At 44.0% G+C, this 16,155-nt stretch overlaps 1 protein-coding gene across 1 annotated transcript in view; it reads right to left on the bottom strand.

Moving 5' to 3' along the window:
- Positions 1 to 286: 286 nt before the first annotated feature.
- LOC124544779 overlaps positions 287 to 16,155 on the bottom strand; it is a 31,674-nt gene continuing 15,805 nt past the window's right edge. Inside the window, exons 2-4 of the mRNA XM_047123461.1 lie at positions 9,568 to 9,683; positions 6,080 to 6,342; positions 287 to 424 (exon numbers count right to left, since the gene is read on the bottom strand). Of these exons, the coding sequence (XP_046979417.1) occupies positions 330 to 424; positions 6,080 to 6,342; positions 9,568 to 9,683 (474 nt within the window). The 3' untranslated portion in view covers positions 287 to 329. The remainder of the gene's footprint in view (positions 425 to 6,079; positions 6,343 to 9,567; positions 9,684 to 16,155) is intronic.

Below are 16,155 nucleotides of genomic sequence, written 5' to 3'. Positions count from 1 at the left end.
GCTACACGAAAACTAAGACTACGTAAACATCTCAAATAAATACAAAAAATAATTACATTGTAGACGTGTAAAAAAATAAACATTATTATAATGTACAGGTATCTTTGGTAGTCGCTATTCCCTGAGTGTAGGAGTTGCCTGGGGGGCGACGGCTGCAGTGGGCATCACTTGATGTTCTCGTCTCGGTTAGCGGAAACCAGACGATGACATCGCCTCGGCTGTACCACAGAGTAGACGATCTGTGGCTGTGCTGACATCCAAGTGAGCGTCCAGTGAGGTCCGGCAGGCGTGCAGCCCACGTCCGCGATCCTCGAGGCGGATGCAGGGACTCACGCTATGGAGATGTCGGTGCACGTGCGGAACGTCTCCTGCGGCCCGCAGCCCAGGCCTTGCGTTCCGTCGTCACACACGCCCCAGTTGTTGCCTACGAAAACATCACTCAGTTACCTTTCTAGCAGATAAAGAATCTCGCTTTGCATTACTAATTAAGAATAGAAAATCAGTGTCCCGAATGAAACTTTCATTCTGCAGCAGAATGTGCGCAGTTTTGAAACTGTGTGCCGTAGCGCGACTCGAAACTGCAAACTGTCATATCTCTTTCAATGCTCGTATCGATAGAGCTATCAAGCCATGACACATGACACCATCCCCCTCCCCCCCCCCACCCCCCACCACACCCCTCTCATCCCTCGACCCACCGCATAGCCTTACTTTTGCAAGTACCTCTCCTACTTTGCAAGGTTCACAGAAGTTCTGCATATCTTGCTGGCTAGCACTGTTGGAAGGAAGGATATTGCGAAGAAATGGATTGTCACAGCCTAGGGATTGTTTACTTGTCAGTCGGTAATCCACAGGGAGACAAACTACAAATGTTTGTAGGATACATGTTATCACTTACTGCTTTTTCCACATATGTCAGCGGTCTCGTTATGTAAAAGTTGTCACGTGTCACGTTAGCTGCAGCTTCCTCGATTACTGAGAGGTTCTAAGCCGAAACTAATGCTACGAATGCGAAATGTTACGTATGTATTATTTGAAGTCTCCCGAGTGAGCGCGCCAAGTTTCCGTCACTTCAGACATATAGCGTAGCTACAGGACAGTTTCAAAATGGCGTCTGTAGTTGATGCACGCTATAAGAAACGGGCCGTCATTGAATTTCTCACTGCAGAGGTAGAAACTGTGGGCAATATTCACAAACGCTTTTGCAAAGTCTATGGAGCATCTGCTGTCGATAGAAGTACAGTTAGTCGCTCGGCACGGAGGGTGAGGTCATTAAAAGGCGTTTCGGCGGAGCTCCACGATTTGCAGCGGTCGGGGAGACCATCCACGGCTATCACACGTGATACACCTAACCTAGCTCCCTCAAACTTCCACTTGTTTGTGCCATTAAAGCATGCCATCCGTGGAAGACACTTGAGGACGATGAGGAGGGGATTCGCACAGTGAAGCACTGGCTCCGCCACCAGGACAAGGATTAGTACCAACAGAACAGGGCACACACGGCCGGACGCTGAAGGAAGGCCATAGAACGAGACGGAGATTACGTAGAAAATAGGGTGTGTAGATAAAACACAATTGTTTCGTGTGTGTAATAAAGAATTGTTGAAGAAAAAAATGCGGTGCATTACTTTCTGAGCAACCCTCGTAGCTGGGTTACAGGAGGGTCCAGCAGGGGTATGCTTGCTGAGGCACTGCTGTCTTGGGACAAGTACTGGAAGAATGGAAGCTGAGAGACATGGACTGATTCGTGCCTGCACAACTCAGTCGGTTACAGCTTTGTCCGCGAAAGTCGAATCCCAGTCTGGTATGCAGGTGTGAGGAAGGAAGTTGCAAGGCAGTGCACAGTCCGTTGCAAAGATACATTCTGGAAGCAAACACTAGGCTGTGGCAAAGCGGTTTCTCAGCTCTAACTTTTCTTGCAGGAGTGCTATTCCAGCAGGGGGAGTGGGAGAGTTTTAGTGAATTTGAAAAGTAGGAGAGACCTGTGAACTGTAATGGCGGTTCACCGAGTCATGTCTGGATAGCTCACTTAGTATGAGCATTTCCCGGGAAATAGAAGGTTCAAATGGTTCAAATGGCTCTGAGCACTATGGGACTTAACATCTATGGTCATCAGTCCCCTAGAACTTAGAACTACTTAAACCTAACTAACCTAAGGACAGCACACAACACCCAGCCATCACGAGGCAGAGAAAATCCCTGACCCCGCCGGGAATCGAACCCGGGAACCCGGGCGTGGGAAGCGAGAACGCTACCGCACGACCACGAGATGCGGGCAGAAGGTTCCAGATTCTAGTTCAGATACAGTACGCAGTTTTACTGTCTGGAGCTTTAAGAAAATCCTTGTATTACGCACTTCCATTTATGAAAATTACAGCACTGTCGAGGAAGCATGGACAAGGTATGAAAGTTATAGCGCACCGAGAGCAGTGTATGGCATCTGCAAGATTAGAATTACGGGACGACGCCGCGTTTCTGAGTTTAAAATCGCCCTCAGAACGTCTGCATTAGGAATAGTGTATCATTTATGCATTGCGACTTGCCAGTAATAATCGTTACACGAGAGGGTGACACTCTTCGCTGAGAAGAAAAGGTTCCACGTGACCAAATCGTAGAGTTTTGAACATAGGTGAATGGTTGCCTTTTTCAGCAATTAGGTTTGTTGCATCGTGAAAAGGTAGTTCCTGAGCGCGCAGTCACGCTCTTCACCTACACGACGTTGACGGAGTGTAGGACTTCAGCGTTATTATTGCCATAACGTAAGCGTGCCTCTCTCTGCCCTTGCAATCCGCTCGCGCCTGCTGTGCTGTGAACTACTTGCATGTACTGTACACATCCCTCGGTGGATCACACTCCTGCTGATAAACCAAATGTGACGTCAGTACAGCAAAGTATCGTCTGGTAACTTATCACCGTCTGTTTCGGTGTGAATATCGTGATTCACTCATACTGTTTCACTTTTGAGGAACAGCAATTATGCTGCATTAAAGGCACGTGGAGCAAATTCTTGTGATCTCTTCGAAGTGGCGCAAGACAAAAAATTCACAGGCCTTTGGTGGTAGTAAGCTGCCTGTTAATGGACTTGCTGTAGTTGCTGGACCTTCTCGATTGTATTCAGGAGGCTTCTTCAAGCTAACACTTGTACTCAGTGCTAATAAATAGAGCTTGTTACTAAAACTTACTTAAATACTTGGATGTATCGGTGGTCTCCATATTATCGTTCAAGGAATTTTGTGAAGATAGCAAACAGAAATTGAGTATATGAGCTACTTAATCAGCTAACTGACAGCAACGTCGGCCTCTCGCCTTTCACATGTTAAATACGAGACTCCACTTTGGAGTAACACTTCTGGTACCGGATAAGCGGACGTCGCAGTAACTCATAACGGGCGAGTCATACTGGTCTACCTGATACAAGTTACTATCTAGATAATCCTTCGTTTGGGATCACTCAAGAGTGCCTAATTGTAGCGAGAAATAATTTAAATTCAGCGAAATTAATGGATCGGTGTGGGTTACACAATAAAGATGTGAAAAGCATGAAATCTTTGTTAGAGTTCTGGTCTGGCATAAGTTAGCAATAGTAGCGACGTATTCTTACTTGTAGCAAAACGGTTCAAATGGCTCTGAGCACTATGGGACTTAACTACTGAGGTCATCAATCCCCTAGAACTTGGAACTACTTAAACTTAACTAACCTAAGGAGATCACACACATCCATGCCCGAGGCAGGATTCAAACCTGCGACCATAGCGGTCATTTCAAGCCTTTTCGACTCAGCTCGAGATAGGAGATACTAAATGCGCTCGCTCTCAGATACACGCAGACGCCAGCACGCACTTACGCCACCAATGGCTCTCAGAGAACAACTGCCATCTGGAGCACCGTCCATCACCCCCCCCCCCCCCCCTCCCTTTCGCTTCACAAATGCCAATAGTGCATCATCCCACATTACTCGTAAAACATTGTCAAGTGGCGACTTCCAAGCAAGCCGCAGCATGTATGTGTACGATGATTCAGAAGAATGATGCCAGCCTCGCGGTTACTGCAACAGCGGCGGGTCGTGTGCTCATCACTGCGAGCCTTCTACAGTTCCAAAGAGCCTACCTCTGTCACTAATCGTTCGAAATATAAAACTTGTTGGCTATTCTGCACCAGTGGTTCCCAACCAGGGGATAATCACCTCTGGTGAAAGAAGAGAGGATTAAATTTTCTTAACCTTGAAAATAAAAACGGTTCGATTTTGGTTCCGTGACGGCTCTATAATATTCACAAAAATAATCTGTGTTATCACTATTCCGTTAACTTCTAACGTTTATTTCATCATTATCATCTGCTATTTGACACACACTGTTGTTCAAAGGCCTCTTCCAAAACATTCCATATGCTGCTGTTTTAAGCAATAAGAGTCCTCCGTAGTCCTGTGCGTTTCCTAGTTTGATCTTCCGCCTGGTCGGCGCCTCGGTCTTTTCATATCTCTTGCAGTTCAGTAAATAACTTCCTTCATCCATCTACTATGTACTCGCTTGGTTACTTATCCCGCCCACCTCCATTTAGTTTTTATTACGTCCATAATTACGTCTTCGACTCCATTCTGTTCTCCAATCAAGTATTCTTTCAGTTGTGCTCCATAGCTTTTACAAATGACTTGTATAAATAATTTTTTTTTTTAAATTTGGTCTGCCAGTCGGAAACATTACTGTCGGAACTAGTTGAAGAACAAGACAAATTTCAACAGCTTTTTGGGGTTTTTACATCAAAATGTGTTCTCTAATTCATTTCTTTTTTTCGCCTATCTCTCCCAGTTTCTCCCATCACATATCCGTCCACTGCTGCTTAAGCAACTCGCCTGCTCTTAATCGGTTTCCACAGCAAAAGTCCACCTCTGTCTGCTGTAACTCAAAAAACATACTTACTGAATATTTTTAGTTTTTGATACATCAACAACTTCGTTTTGAGAGATGTGTTTACTTTACTAAAAGTTACTCTCCGTTTTTACCATTCTGTTTTTTTGTGCGTCCAGTTGAAGCACTCACTACTTATCACCAGTAATGCATCTACTTTTATAAACTGGAAAATTTACGAATAAATGTCTGGGTTCTCTGACCATTTTCGATGAATGAAAGAATATTTACTGATAGTGAAATTCTCTTAGGCTCCACGAAGACAACACACTGAAGGTAGACTATGGCAATACACAAGACAAAAGTTTAGTGAAAGAGTAGCTGCGAGTATCCTTCATTATAATAAAGGGCACGATAATGTTGATTCAATTTGCGATATCTTACAGGTTTTAAAAGCCACCGTGGTATCAATACATAGATTAGTTTGCCATAGTCTCTGATTTAAGTGTTTCCACACTCGCTCGTGACACAAACTGTTTGATTTCAATAAAGTGGATAAGACTATTCTCCTAACTTCCTCTAACGCATAACCTCAGAGATCGGGGAACACGTATAATTGATTCCTATTCTGTTTTAGAGAGCCTAGATACAAAACACTGTTATAGAAACGCGTCCTTCTGATAGCTACATTAATTTTCGCAGCTTCCTTGGAAATTTCTGAAAGGAATAGGTAATGTGTCAGAATCGGATTTCATCTTCCCTTTTCCTCTCTATTACTCTGCATTGATTTATTACAACCCAAACACATCGTTAGACCGCATTAACAGTTTATTACATTCATCACACTATACTGTCACACACTTAATGCTTCTCCTACAGATCGCAGGAATATAGTGGTAAACCTTGTCACTGAAGCTTGAGGGAGAAAGTAATCCGAGATTTTTGCAGTGCGCATAAAATTCGTTTCTGAGTATGAGTTTTGATCTTCTCCTCCACCCCCCCCCCCTTCCCCCAACTACGTATGTGCACACTGAATACTGCTCCGTGTGAGTTCCCTGATAATCCCTTGCACGTCCGTATGTCTTCTGTATTCTCGCATCTCCGTTTTTGTTTTTTTAATGACGTTCGTCCGGTTGTGAATATCGAATCATGTGAAATATTTAGATACTGCACTACATCAACGCCAAGCGATCTAAACATTCACATTGCCTATGAGAGTGGGGAGTGGCACAAACCTGCGACATAGGTCCACTGGAGGACGCACTGTTTGCACTCGAGGTCCTCTGGCAGCTGCAGCTCCACGGAGTAGTAGCCAGTGTCGTTGGAAGGCAGCACGTACTCGGTGCTGCCATCTGTGAGAGACAGCGGCCACTTGGAGAAGCATTCCTCCGTTTCCAGCTGGCCTTCCTCTTCGAGCGGACAAAGGCGGAAGACGAAGTAGCCCATATGGTTCGCCGTTATTAGCGCTGTAGCGTTTATGACGCTAGCGCGTTCGTACCTACAAAGCAATGTATTTTACTTTAGTTAATAATTTTTTGTACTCTTCTCCCAGAAACACAAAGAAAATCGCACACACAAATTAAGCGCAGGGGTCATGACACCGCACCTCCGCTAGGATCCTGTATGATCAATTTTCTCTCACCTTTCCCACACTTATATTTTATATAAGTGAAGATCACGATGTAGACCTTTGTTGAGTTGAAACTGGCGGGATGACAGGCATTAGGCAGGCCCAGGAGTTACAAGCTTTTGTGAACCGTAGGACTATCCTCAGTGACATGTCTCTGTACCCCAAATTCCGAGATGTTGACTCTTTAAACTGAAAAATGTCTTCCGGATTCTAGAAACGCTATGCTAGCTCGTAGACTGTAAAGCTATGAATCTACAAGGCAACTAAGGAAGGACAGGGGTCATAATTAGTGAATTTTAAGAAAGTACATTTATACATTTTTACCAAGGACAATCGCCAACCAGACGGATCTTTTGAGAAGTTATTTTATTTAGACAATCAGCTTCCTCATCTCAATAATCCAACTTTCAGGCCTCTGTGCACTCCAGGATCAAGTCTTCGAAGTAAACACTCCAAAAACAAATTCATGGAATCCGAATACTGATAGCTCCAGTTTTGCAAGTATCGATACATCTGATTGTCTATACATGGAGTGCATAAAGGACTGAAGATGGGATTATTGAGATGCCGAAACTGGTTGTCTAAATAAAGTAGGTTCTCTAAACATCCTACTAGTTGGTGTTTTTCGTTGCAAAAGTTTGATCGGCTGCTGTCCTTTATCCACAATGGATCAACAGAGATTGACCAATTTAGTTAGTGAGTGATACTATTTCAGTAACGTGTGACATTTCTGGAAATATTATTTCTCCAAAAAAGTTTCTAAATAAAATTAAAGAATAAAATGTTCATCAAAGAAAACATTGATCATGTTAAAAGAGCACAGTGATCGCTTTGGAGTTCTGTAGATCGTGTAGAACTGGTACGCCTCCACCAATGACAAGTCTCCTTAGTGACGTGTTGTGTGTGTCTGCCAGCCGACTGTATGGGATGGAGTTGCTAGATCTTTGGTGCATCAACGCGGACTGCCCTGTGTTTTTACAGGGTGAATAACTTGCTAAAGGGTACAGTGACCGTAAATGGATCCCACCCGACAGGGACCGGAGACGAATATTACGCATTGTCAAAGAGAATCTGTTCCCAGCCCTACAGGAATTGCAGCTGTTGGTGAATACAGGCGAACATTGTGAAGAAACTGCATGCTGTGGACTTTTGGAGTCGGGTACCTCGCAAAATGGCGTTGCCACAGCGGCAAGTGCACCGATATGTTTTCAGTGGGCCAGACAGCTTAGGAAATGGACAGTAGCTAACTAGAGGGTTGTAGTGTGTCCCGATTCGCGATTCGCCTCTTTTCAGATGATGCGACGCGTCGATTGCATCGACATCCCGATCAGGCGCTTTACCCACGGTGTATGGAGAGTGTAGTTCTGGTCGTGTATGGTTATGTGATGTTTTGAAGATGTTTTTCGTATAGTGATTCGGACCAGCTCATTCAAATTACCGATAAAATCAAGCAGGCTGTTTATTTCAACGTTCTCGGTGACAAAGTGTTGTCCTCTGAACTACATCTTGAAACCTTCCCTTAGAAAAATTTATGAATTACTGTGCTGGTAAACCCCTTACGTTATTTAATTTTCAAACAGTTGAGCAAAACTGATCGTACTCAGACATTTCTCTCTTTACTTATTCTGATCATCACTAAACTGACACACAGTATTTTTAGCGCAACGCAATCTGACTTTCAATAATCCCTACAAAAGAATGGCCCTGACTAACAATAACCTATACCTTTCATGAACCACTTACCTCACAAAAATCTTCGTTACTCGAGCTACTGCAATACAGCGAGCGCCAATACTGCCAGCTAAATAAAAGATTCTAACTACTGAAGGCACCAACTACTGATAGGCATAGTTAGCAAATGAAAGATTTTGACAGAAAACAAACAATGTATTTACCTTAATAATGTTCAAAAGTCATAATATATATATATCAGTTCATAATATACAGTATTCCAAATTTACTCTTTCTGATGGACACAGGTCCAGATCGTCCGCTCTCAAAATTCTGCCATCTCCCCCCATCCACCACTGCTGGCGGCTCACCTTCAACTGCGCAGCGCTACGCGCTGTTCACATCCAACTACCCAACACTACAATGGCAAATATTCCAAGAAAGCAAACCAGCCCCATACTCCACACACCACAGTCAGTAATTTTCATACAGAGCGCTACGTGGCGTTACCAACATAAAAACGTAAACAGCCTACTTACAATCTTCATTATGATTATGCTGTGGACCCTCCCGTCTTCCAAGACGCCAACAGCCATATCACAAGGCTGCACACATACGTCCTTGGTTTAACGAACACTCAGGCACACTGTAGCACATCGACTGACCCGACTGTAATTTCGTATCCAACGACTGAGACTATCTGGAAGAGTGAGTGAAGCTTAGCAACCAACATGCACACAATTTGGCAACTCCAATCGTCCCACGAGTGGCTTCAGCTGGATTTGGCATACGTGACATAAGGACTTTCTTTCTCGCCCAATTAAAGCCATTACAAAGGCTAGAGGCTGCATTGGCGTGGTCCCTCCTGGGAATGATTAGTTTCTTGTTCATTGCACTTGCTTATTATTAACAAAAACATGTTATAGTCAGCTTTAGGTTCTAGGTATAGTGCTAGAGCTATTCGTATCAGTTGCCGCAGCGTAAACAAACAGAGACTTGTACTTTCCGAGGGGAGGAAACCGGAGCGGGGTAACAAGGCTCGCCTTCCGCTCGCAGGGACTGGCAACCTACGTCCATTTTCTGAGCTCCTGCGAAAGCAGACCTGACGTAATGATCATTTGGATCGCGTAACCCTTCTGGTGTTACGAGGGCAGCACTCGAACCCCATCGTAGACCAGGATTAGTCTCTTCACTCATTGCAAAATAGGAAAAGAAAACTTCGAGCAATGCACAACACAAAGAAAGCGGAATACGCAAAGGCTTTCGCCAATGTCTACAACACTATCGTTTGTTGAGGACGACAGTGTCGTAAACGGTGTAACAGTGTATTAAGCAATCATAGACCAAAAGTCCCATACAAAATTGCGACGACCAACTGTCAACACGTGTACCAGCAGTAGACGAACAAAATGAGTGACTCACGTGGCTGCGATGACGGACAGGCCGAACTCGCCGCCGTTCTCCTGCGGGCGCGGCCTCTCCAGCGAGTAGTCGTCGCCGCACTCCCCGCACCGGCCGCCATTCTTCTGCCACTGCGCCTGCGCACACGACGGCGGACATCACCACACCAGTCGAGGGCACATAGTCTCATGCCAGTATTAGCCCACAATTAAACAAAGAATTAGCTCAACGCAAGAGAATAAGCGTAATCAATTAGGACAAATACTCGTACCTCTTTTTCCAGAAACAAGCCTGCAATACATCAACAACTAATCTGCTGTCCATTAGTATTACAAGACCTCGAAGAATAGCAAGTAACGATATTTTACTCATTGTGCCGGTAAAATACACACGATTAAACCTGTAGGTGGTTTGAAGGTATGCATGGTCCGAAATTTAGCACATTGACTTGAGTCGAACTGAGCTTGAATGCAGACACAGATAAGTTGCTCCATACTGATTCAACTCTGGTAAAGTTCATAATCCGTAGTGGCCAGTAACTGGTGGAGCGCCAGTGTTTCGGCAACCAATGAGCAGATGTTTTCAGTTGGGGAGAGCTCTCGAGAATGTTCTTACCAGAGCGAGAGTTCAACATCTTCTGTACCGAGGTCAGTCAGGATAACACAGGCAACACGTGGTAATGTGTTATCTTGCTGAAAGATAACGTCACGAAGGTCGAAGATGGGGCACAGCCACCGGCCTTAACACGTCACTAACGTAATCCCTGGGGTTTAAATAATTTACTATGCGAACCAGAAGTGAGTTGTTTTGTACCCAACCATAGCATAAATGAAATTCAGTCATCGTCGTTTTAAAAAAAAAATATTCACATCTTTGTACTTCTGGAGAAGAAGAAGAGGTGAACCACATAATAATAGGACGTTCTTAAAAGACAGACAGGCTAGATGAGACGCTAAACCAACTGAGTGCTATGGGGTACAAAGGCCCCTGCCTTGCGTTACCACTCTTTTGGCAACAACAGCCGTTAGGGTGTTTTAACGCATACATACAGCTGTCAGGGAATTAGAAGTGTCCATATAAACAACCACGTCAAAATCTAGATGCTGCGGGATCCTAGCAGATAGTGTCGGAAGTTCCATGCTGCTTTCCGCGGATGATGCTGTAGTATACAGAGAAGTTGCAGCATTAGAAAATTGCAGCGAAATGCAGGAAGATCTGCAGCGGATAGGCACTTGGTGCATGGAGTGGCAACTGACCCTTAAGTTAGACAAATGTAATGTATTGCGAATACGTAGTAAGAAGGATCCTTTATTGTGCGCTTATATGGTAGCGGAACAAACACTGGTAGCACTTACTTCCGTAAAATATCTGTGAGTATGCGTACGGAACGATTTGAAGTGGAATGATCATATAAAATTAATTGTTGGTAAGGCGGTAAGGTGCCAAGTTGAGATTCATTGGGAGAGTCCTTAGAAAATGTAGTCCATCAACAAAGGAGGTGGCTTAGAAAACGCTCGTTCGACCTATACTTGAGTATTGCTCATCAGTGTGGGATCCGTACCAGGTCGGGTTGACAGAGGAGATAGAGAAGATCCAAAGAAGAGCGGCGCGTTTCGTCAAAGGGTTATCTGGTAAGCGTGATAGCGTTACGGAGATGTTTAGAAAACTCAAGTGGCAGACCCTACAAGAGAGGCGCTCTGCATCGCGGTGTAGCTTGCTGTTCAGGTTTCGAGAGGGTGCGTTTCTGAATGAGGTATCGAATATATTGCTTCCCCCTACTTATACCTCCCTGGGAGATCACAAATGTAAAATTAGAGAGATTCGAGCGCGCACGGAGGCTTCCCGGCAGTCGTTCTTCCCGTGAACCATACGCGACTGGAACAGGAAAGGGAGGCAATGACAGTGGCTCGTAAAGTGCCCTCCGCTACACACCGTTGGGTGGCTTGCGGAGTATAAATGTAGATGTAGATGTAGATGTAGCGGCAGGGAGTAGCAGGAGACCAGCAACACGATAACATATGCGAGAGCACGTGAACCATACGCGACTGGAACAGGAAAGGGAGGCAATGACAGTGGCACGTAAAGTGCCCTCCGCTACACAACGTTGGGTGGCTTGCGGAGTATAAATGTAGATGTAGATGTAGATGTAGCGGCAGGGAGCAGCAGGAGACCAGCAACACGATAACATATGCGAGAGCAGCCACTCCGAAGCAGCAGAGCAGAAACGAAGAATTGCGATGCCTGGAGGACGGGAGCAGTTACTTAGTACATCAGAAGATAAAAAGGACGCATCAAGTGATGTGCATTTGTACACATTTATTTAGTTAACGTTATTCACTCTTTCTTTGCAAATGTCTTTAATTTAAATTTTGCTCATAGATATGCTTAATGTGAACATTCCAATTAAAAATACATACTTCTTGTGCTGGAAATGGATTTAAATTTGTACTTAGATAACAGTTAAAACTGACAGTTGTTACTGATATATATAAACCATGTTTGGTGGTATGGTCATGAAACCAGAAGCCAAAAAGAAAAAAATGAAAACACCCAATGGTACCCCATACCGTCACGCCAGGTTGTGTGAGTATACCTACGAAGAATGCAGGCTGCTAATGTTCGTTCAATCTCTGGACGTCCATACAGATATTTTTCTATCGTAATGCTGTACGAAAAAGGGGATTCGGCTGAGATGAAGAGGACGTGACGTCACTCTTGTCGATGGGCACACCACCGACGGCGCGGCTGTCTCTGGTGGTGCGTCAAGAGACGCCGCAACTTGGACAGCCGTGCTGGCAGTTCGCGGTGCTCCAGACATCGTCCCAGTGTTGGCGTGGATGTTAGTCTTACCACAAACTCATTTACTGATTTCAGGAAGGTGACGTGGCTTTGCGATCCTACACGACTGAGAGAATAATACTGTCTGCCCTCTCTGGTGCTGATAGCGTGGGCCGTTCAGGTGCTAATAACGAGTATGCTTGCCTATGACCGACCTCCCCCCTCCCTCACCTTCCAAATCATTAGTTTAATATTGACTTAACAGTCGTGAGACCACGGGCAGCAATATCGTGGACAGTGAAATGCTGTCTCGCTAGCCCATGCTCCTGCTACTGTCTAATTCCAACAGGGGGTCCTATGACGGCTGCTGCATTAGGTTTTTTCGGTGATAACTACCAACAGACACGGTTGCGCGTGTGCCTAGAATGGCCTACAAAGGTGCTGAAATATCTCATGGAAAACAGAACAACATTGTGAGTACCTTGACTACTATAAGTAAACAGATCGTTACCAATATTGGTAAACAAATGTCCAAAGAAATTTTATACATAAAATAACATCGACTTCCACGTTCTTTTCATATCCTGCAGTACCGATTTCATTAATGTCTTCTTCATCTCTAATTCCACCATTATCGCTATTCTCTTTACTGTCATCATCACATTATGAGACAAATTCATTTATGGGGAAGTTTACGACTACCCAAATCTGCAAGATAAGTCTTTTTATTTGTTATTACTAATACTGTTCGTGTTTGAGATTTCGTGAGGCATTTCCTGATCCACTATAATACGGTGCTTTGAGCACACCAGTACACTGAATTCATCTTTCGTCGATCCGTTTTGATCTTAGTATTGTCAACAAGGGTATAGCTTCCGATTTCGTACTTGCGAAATGCCAAAAGTATGCTATTGCTTAAAGTATTTTCGTAGTCCAATGAGGATGGTGCGAACCCAGCTCTCATATAATTCACCAGGCAACTTCTCCTGCCCCTTTGCGCGCGCGCGCGCACACACACACACACACACACACACACACACACACACGTGTAAGAGCTACGTTATCACTTATCATCCTATTGTACTTTCTTTCACTGCTCCACAGATCAGTTATAGTGTCATTTGCAAGATTAAAAGACGCCTCGTACTATTTCCTGTCATCGATAGCTATTTAGTATTACCATTATCACGAAAATAGCAACATATCGCTTGTCAAGCAATTTTTCCTGGGACAGAAGTTTCCTGTAATAGTTAACAAAGATGTCTGACGTTTGGTTTATTCAGCATACTTTAGAGGTAGTCAGTACTAGTTACTTACTTTCTTAGAACTGCCAGACAAACAACTGACTCATTGCTTCCCTGACATTCCAGATTTACGATAACGGTACTGAAAGTGGTCCTGTGAACGTGTTACTCATGTGATATCTCTCGTACGTTATCGCGATCATGGTCGGTTCGGAATCACACAGTTGTGGCTCGTTCTGACAGAAAGCACGTCAGCATTGCGTCCTGGTGCACAGTCCCACATCAGACAGACTGCTTTTCGTGTCGTGTGCGGAGGCTTTCAGGCACGTATTGTGGGTGTGTAGAGACTGTTGAGTAGCTCACTTAGCCAGGTTTCTAGAAGTGAAGCAGCATTCGGCAGCCGAAATAATGACACGTAACCTCAGATCCAAAGGTGTTACGTACAAGTAGGCGAAAATAATCGACGTTACTTGATTAAACTGTCGACGATCAACCAAAGCAATCAAGCAAAATCACGAGATATCAAGGTGAAAAGATGGGACGAAATTAGCTGCTGGGAAGGCAAATGCAAAAATGAGATTCATTAGAGAAATCCAAATCAAAGTCGTCGTTAATCTGAAGGCTGGTTTGAATGTCTCAGTATTTTGCTAACTGTAGTCCAATAGGAGGTTGTGAGATTCCATAGAACGCTGGTAAGAATCCAGATGCGGATTATGACACAAAATTTAGTGAAACACATACCCTAGACATTTCACTTCCTTCAGAGAACAGGAGTGCTAATATAGATTCTCTCGCAAAGCAAAGCTACAAACCACCCTCACTTCAGCTTTCTCCCTGTCACTTCTCGCTCCCGGTTCATCAGTTGATCTGTTGCTGTTTGCTTTTCTGCTAAATTCTGAAAAATCTACCACATTTCAAAAGCGTCTGCCTCGTGAGACCATCGCTGCTACGCCGCATCTAAATAACGGTTTGCACATGGAATTACAATCATACAAAATTCTATGGAAGCTACTCGTACGTAGTTAGAGAAGCATTTTCTATGTTCCATAGATAATAAATGCAATCTTTTGCCGTGGCGTGGAACGTTTCAGCTAGTTCACAATGAAAAATATGGCAACATGTTGATCATTAACACAGTTGTCATAAGTTTTACATGTTGTGATTACACACACACACACACACACACACACACACACACACACACACACACAGAGAGAGAGAGAGAGAGAGAGAGAGAGAGAGACTCAAGTGTGAAACATTCAAGTCGTAGGTCGTTTACAAATTCCCAATAGTTTACAAACTTTTAATTTGACTACTAATGGTGCCTTGTTCGTTGCTTTGATACGATTATGATCAATATGAGTTGACGGAAAAGGTAAAGATATGATTTACAGTGTGTTGGTCGTCAGAGGTTTTTTAATCAATATTTCAAAATCAAATTAACTACAAGAAAAATACAGCGCTCCACAGAGAGATTTATTGTTAAAATTAAGAGAGAACATTTCAAAATCAATTAATAATCTCATTACTCCCTCCCATACGCTGTTAGTGACCTGGAAGTGATGTGAAAGTTGGAGATATTGGGCACGTGTGAAGGCGTAAAGTTGTAATTCTCCCAGCGACAACGGCGAATAGAATGAGGAAGGGTATAAATGACTCTAGTGCATTATGTACGGTGACTCGCGGATACGCATGTAGATGTACCGGGTGACTGGGCTGGTATAGTTTAAGGAATTTTCGAACAAAAATAATTAAGGTTAGCCTTGCGAAGATTAGAATTCGGCTCTTAACTAATGCGCCTTTGATATGTACTACATGTGTTCAACGGGTTCGCAAATTCACGCCCTAAAGAAATGAAAGTTTGATCGGCAACATTTGAGCTCCAGAGCGCAGAATAGAAATGAGAGGTCAAAAACTGTTCCATATGTCTTATCGACTCTATATGAGAAAGCTGTATCCTCTTTTGATGCCGTACGACTTTTATCTGAAATGCTTGTAATCTTAGTTTCGAGAGATTGTTTGTTACACGCAAACACTTATACCGACGATTATTTACCTTCTCTTCTTGTAATCTAATCAAATTGTGCAATTCCTTGTTTTGTTTGTGGCGGAATCCCGTAGGTCACTGAAGAAACTAATTAAATTTCTATCAGCATACAGCTGGTTGATTGCTGGAACACCTTGAAACAAAGATAACAATTAGCTCATCGCAGAAGATCGTAGTATACTTTAACCCTCCGTTCGCATATCTCTAGTAAAAGGAGAGAAGGAGACTAGTGTTTAATGTCCTGTCGGCAACGAGGTCATTAGGGAAGGAGCACACGCTCGGATTAGGGAAGGATGGAGAAGGAAATCGGCCGTGACCTTTCAGAGGAACAAAAATGGTTGAAATGGCTCTAAGCACTATGGGACTTATCATCTGAGGTCATCAGTCCCCTAGACGTAGAACTACTTAAACCTAACTAACCTAAGGACATCACACACATCCATGCCCGAGCTAGGATTCGAACCTGCGACCGTAGCAGCAGTGCGGTTCCCGACTGAAGCGCCTAGAACCGCTCGGCCACAGCGTTTCAGAGGAACCATC

The sequence above is a fragment of the Schistocerca americana genome, chromosome 1, assembly GCF_021461395.2.
Source record: "Schistocerca americana isolate TAMUIC-IGC-003095 chromosome 1, iqSchAmer2.1, whole genome shotgun sequence".
Taxonomy (NCBI): Eukaryota; Metazoa; Arthropoda; class Insecta; order Orthoptera; family Acrididae; genus Schistocerca; species Schistocerca americana.
The sequence above is the reverse complement of the archived record's forward strand: the minus strand, read 5'-3'. Positions and strand labels throughout refer to the sequence as shown.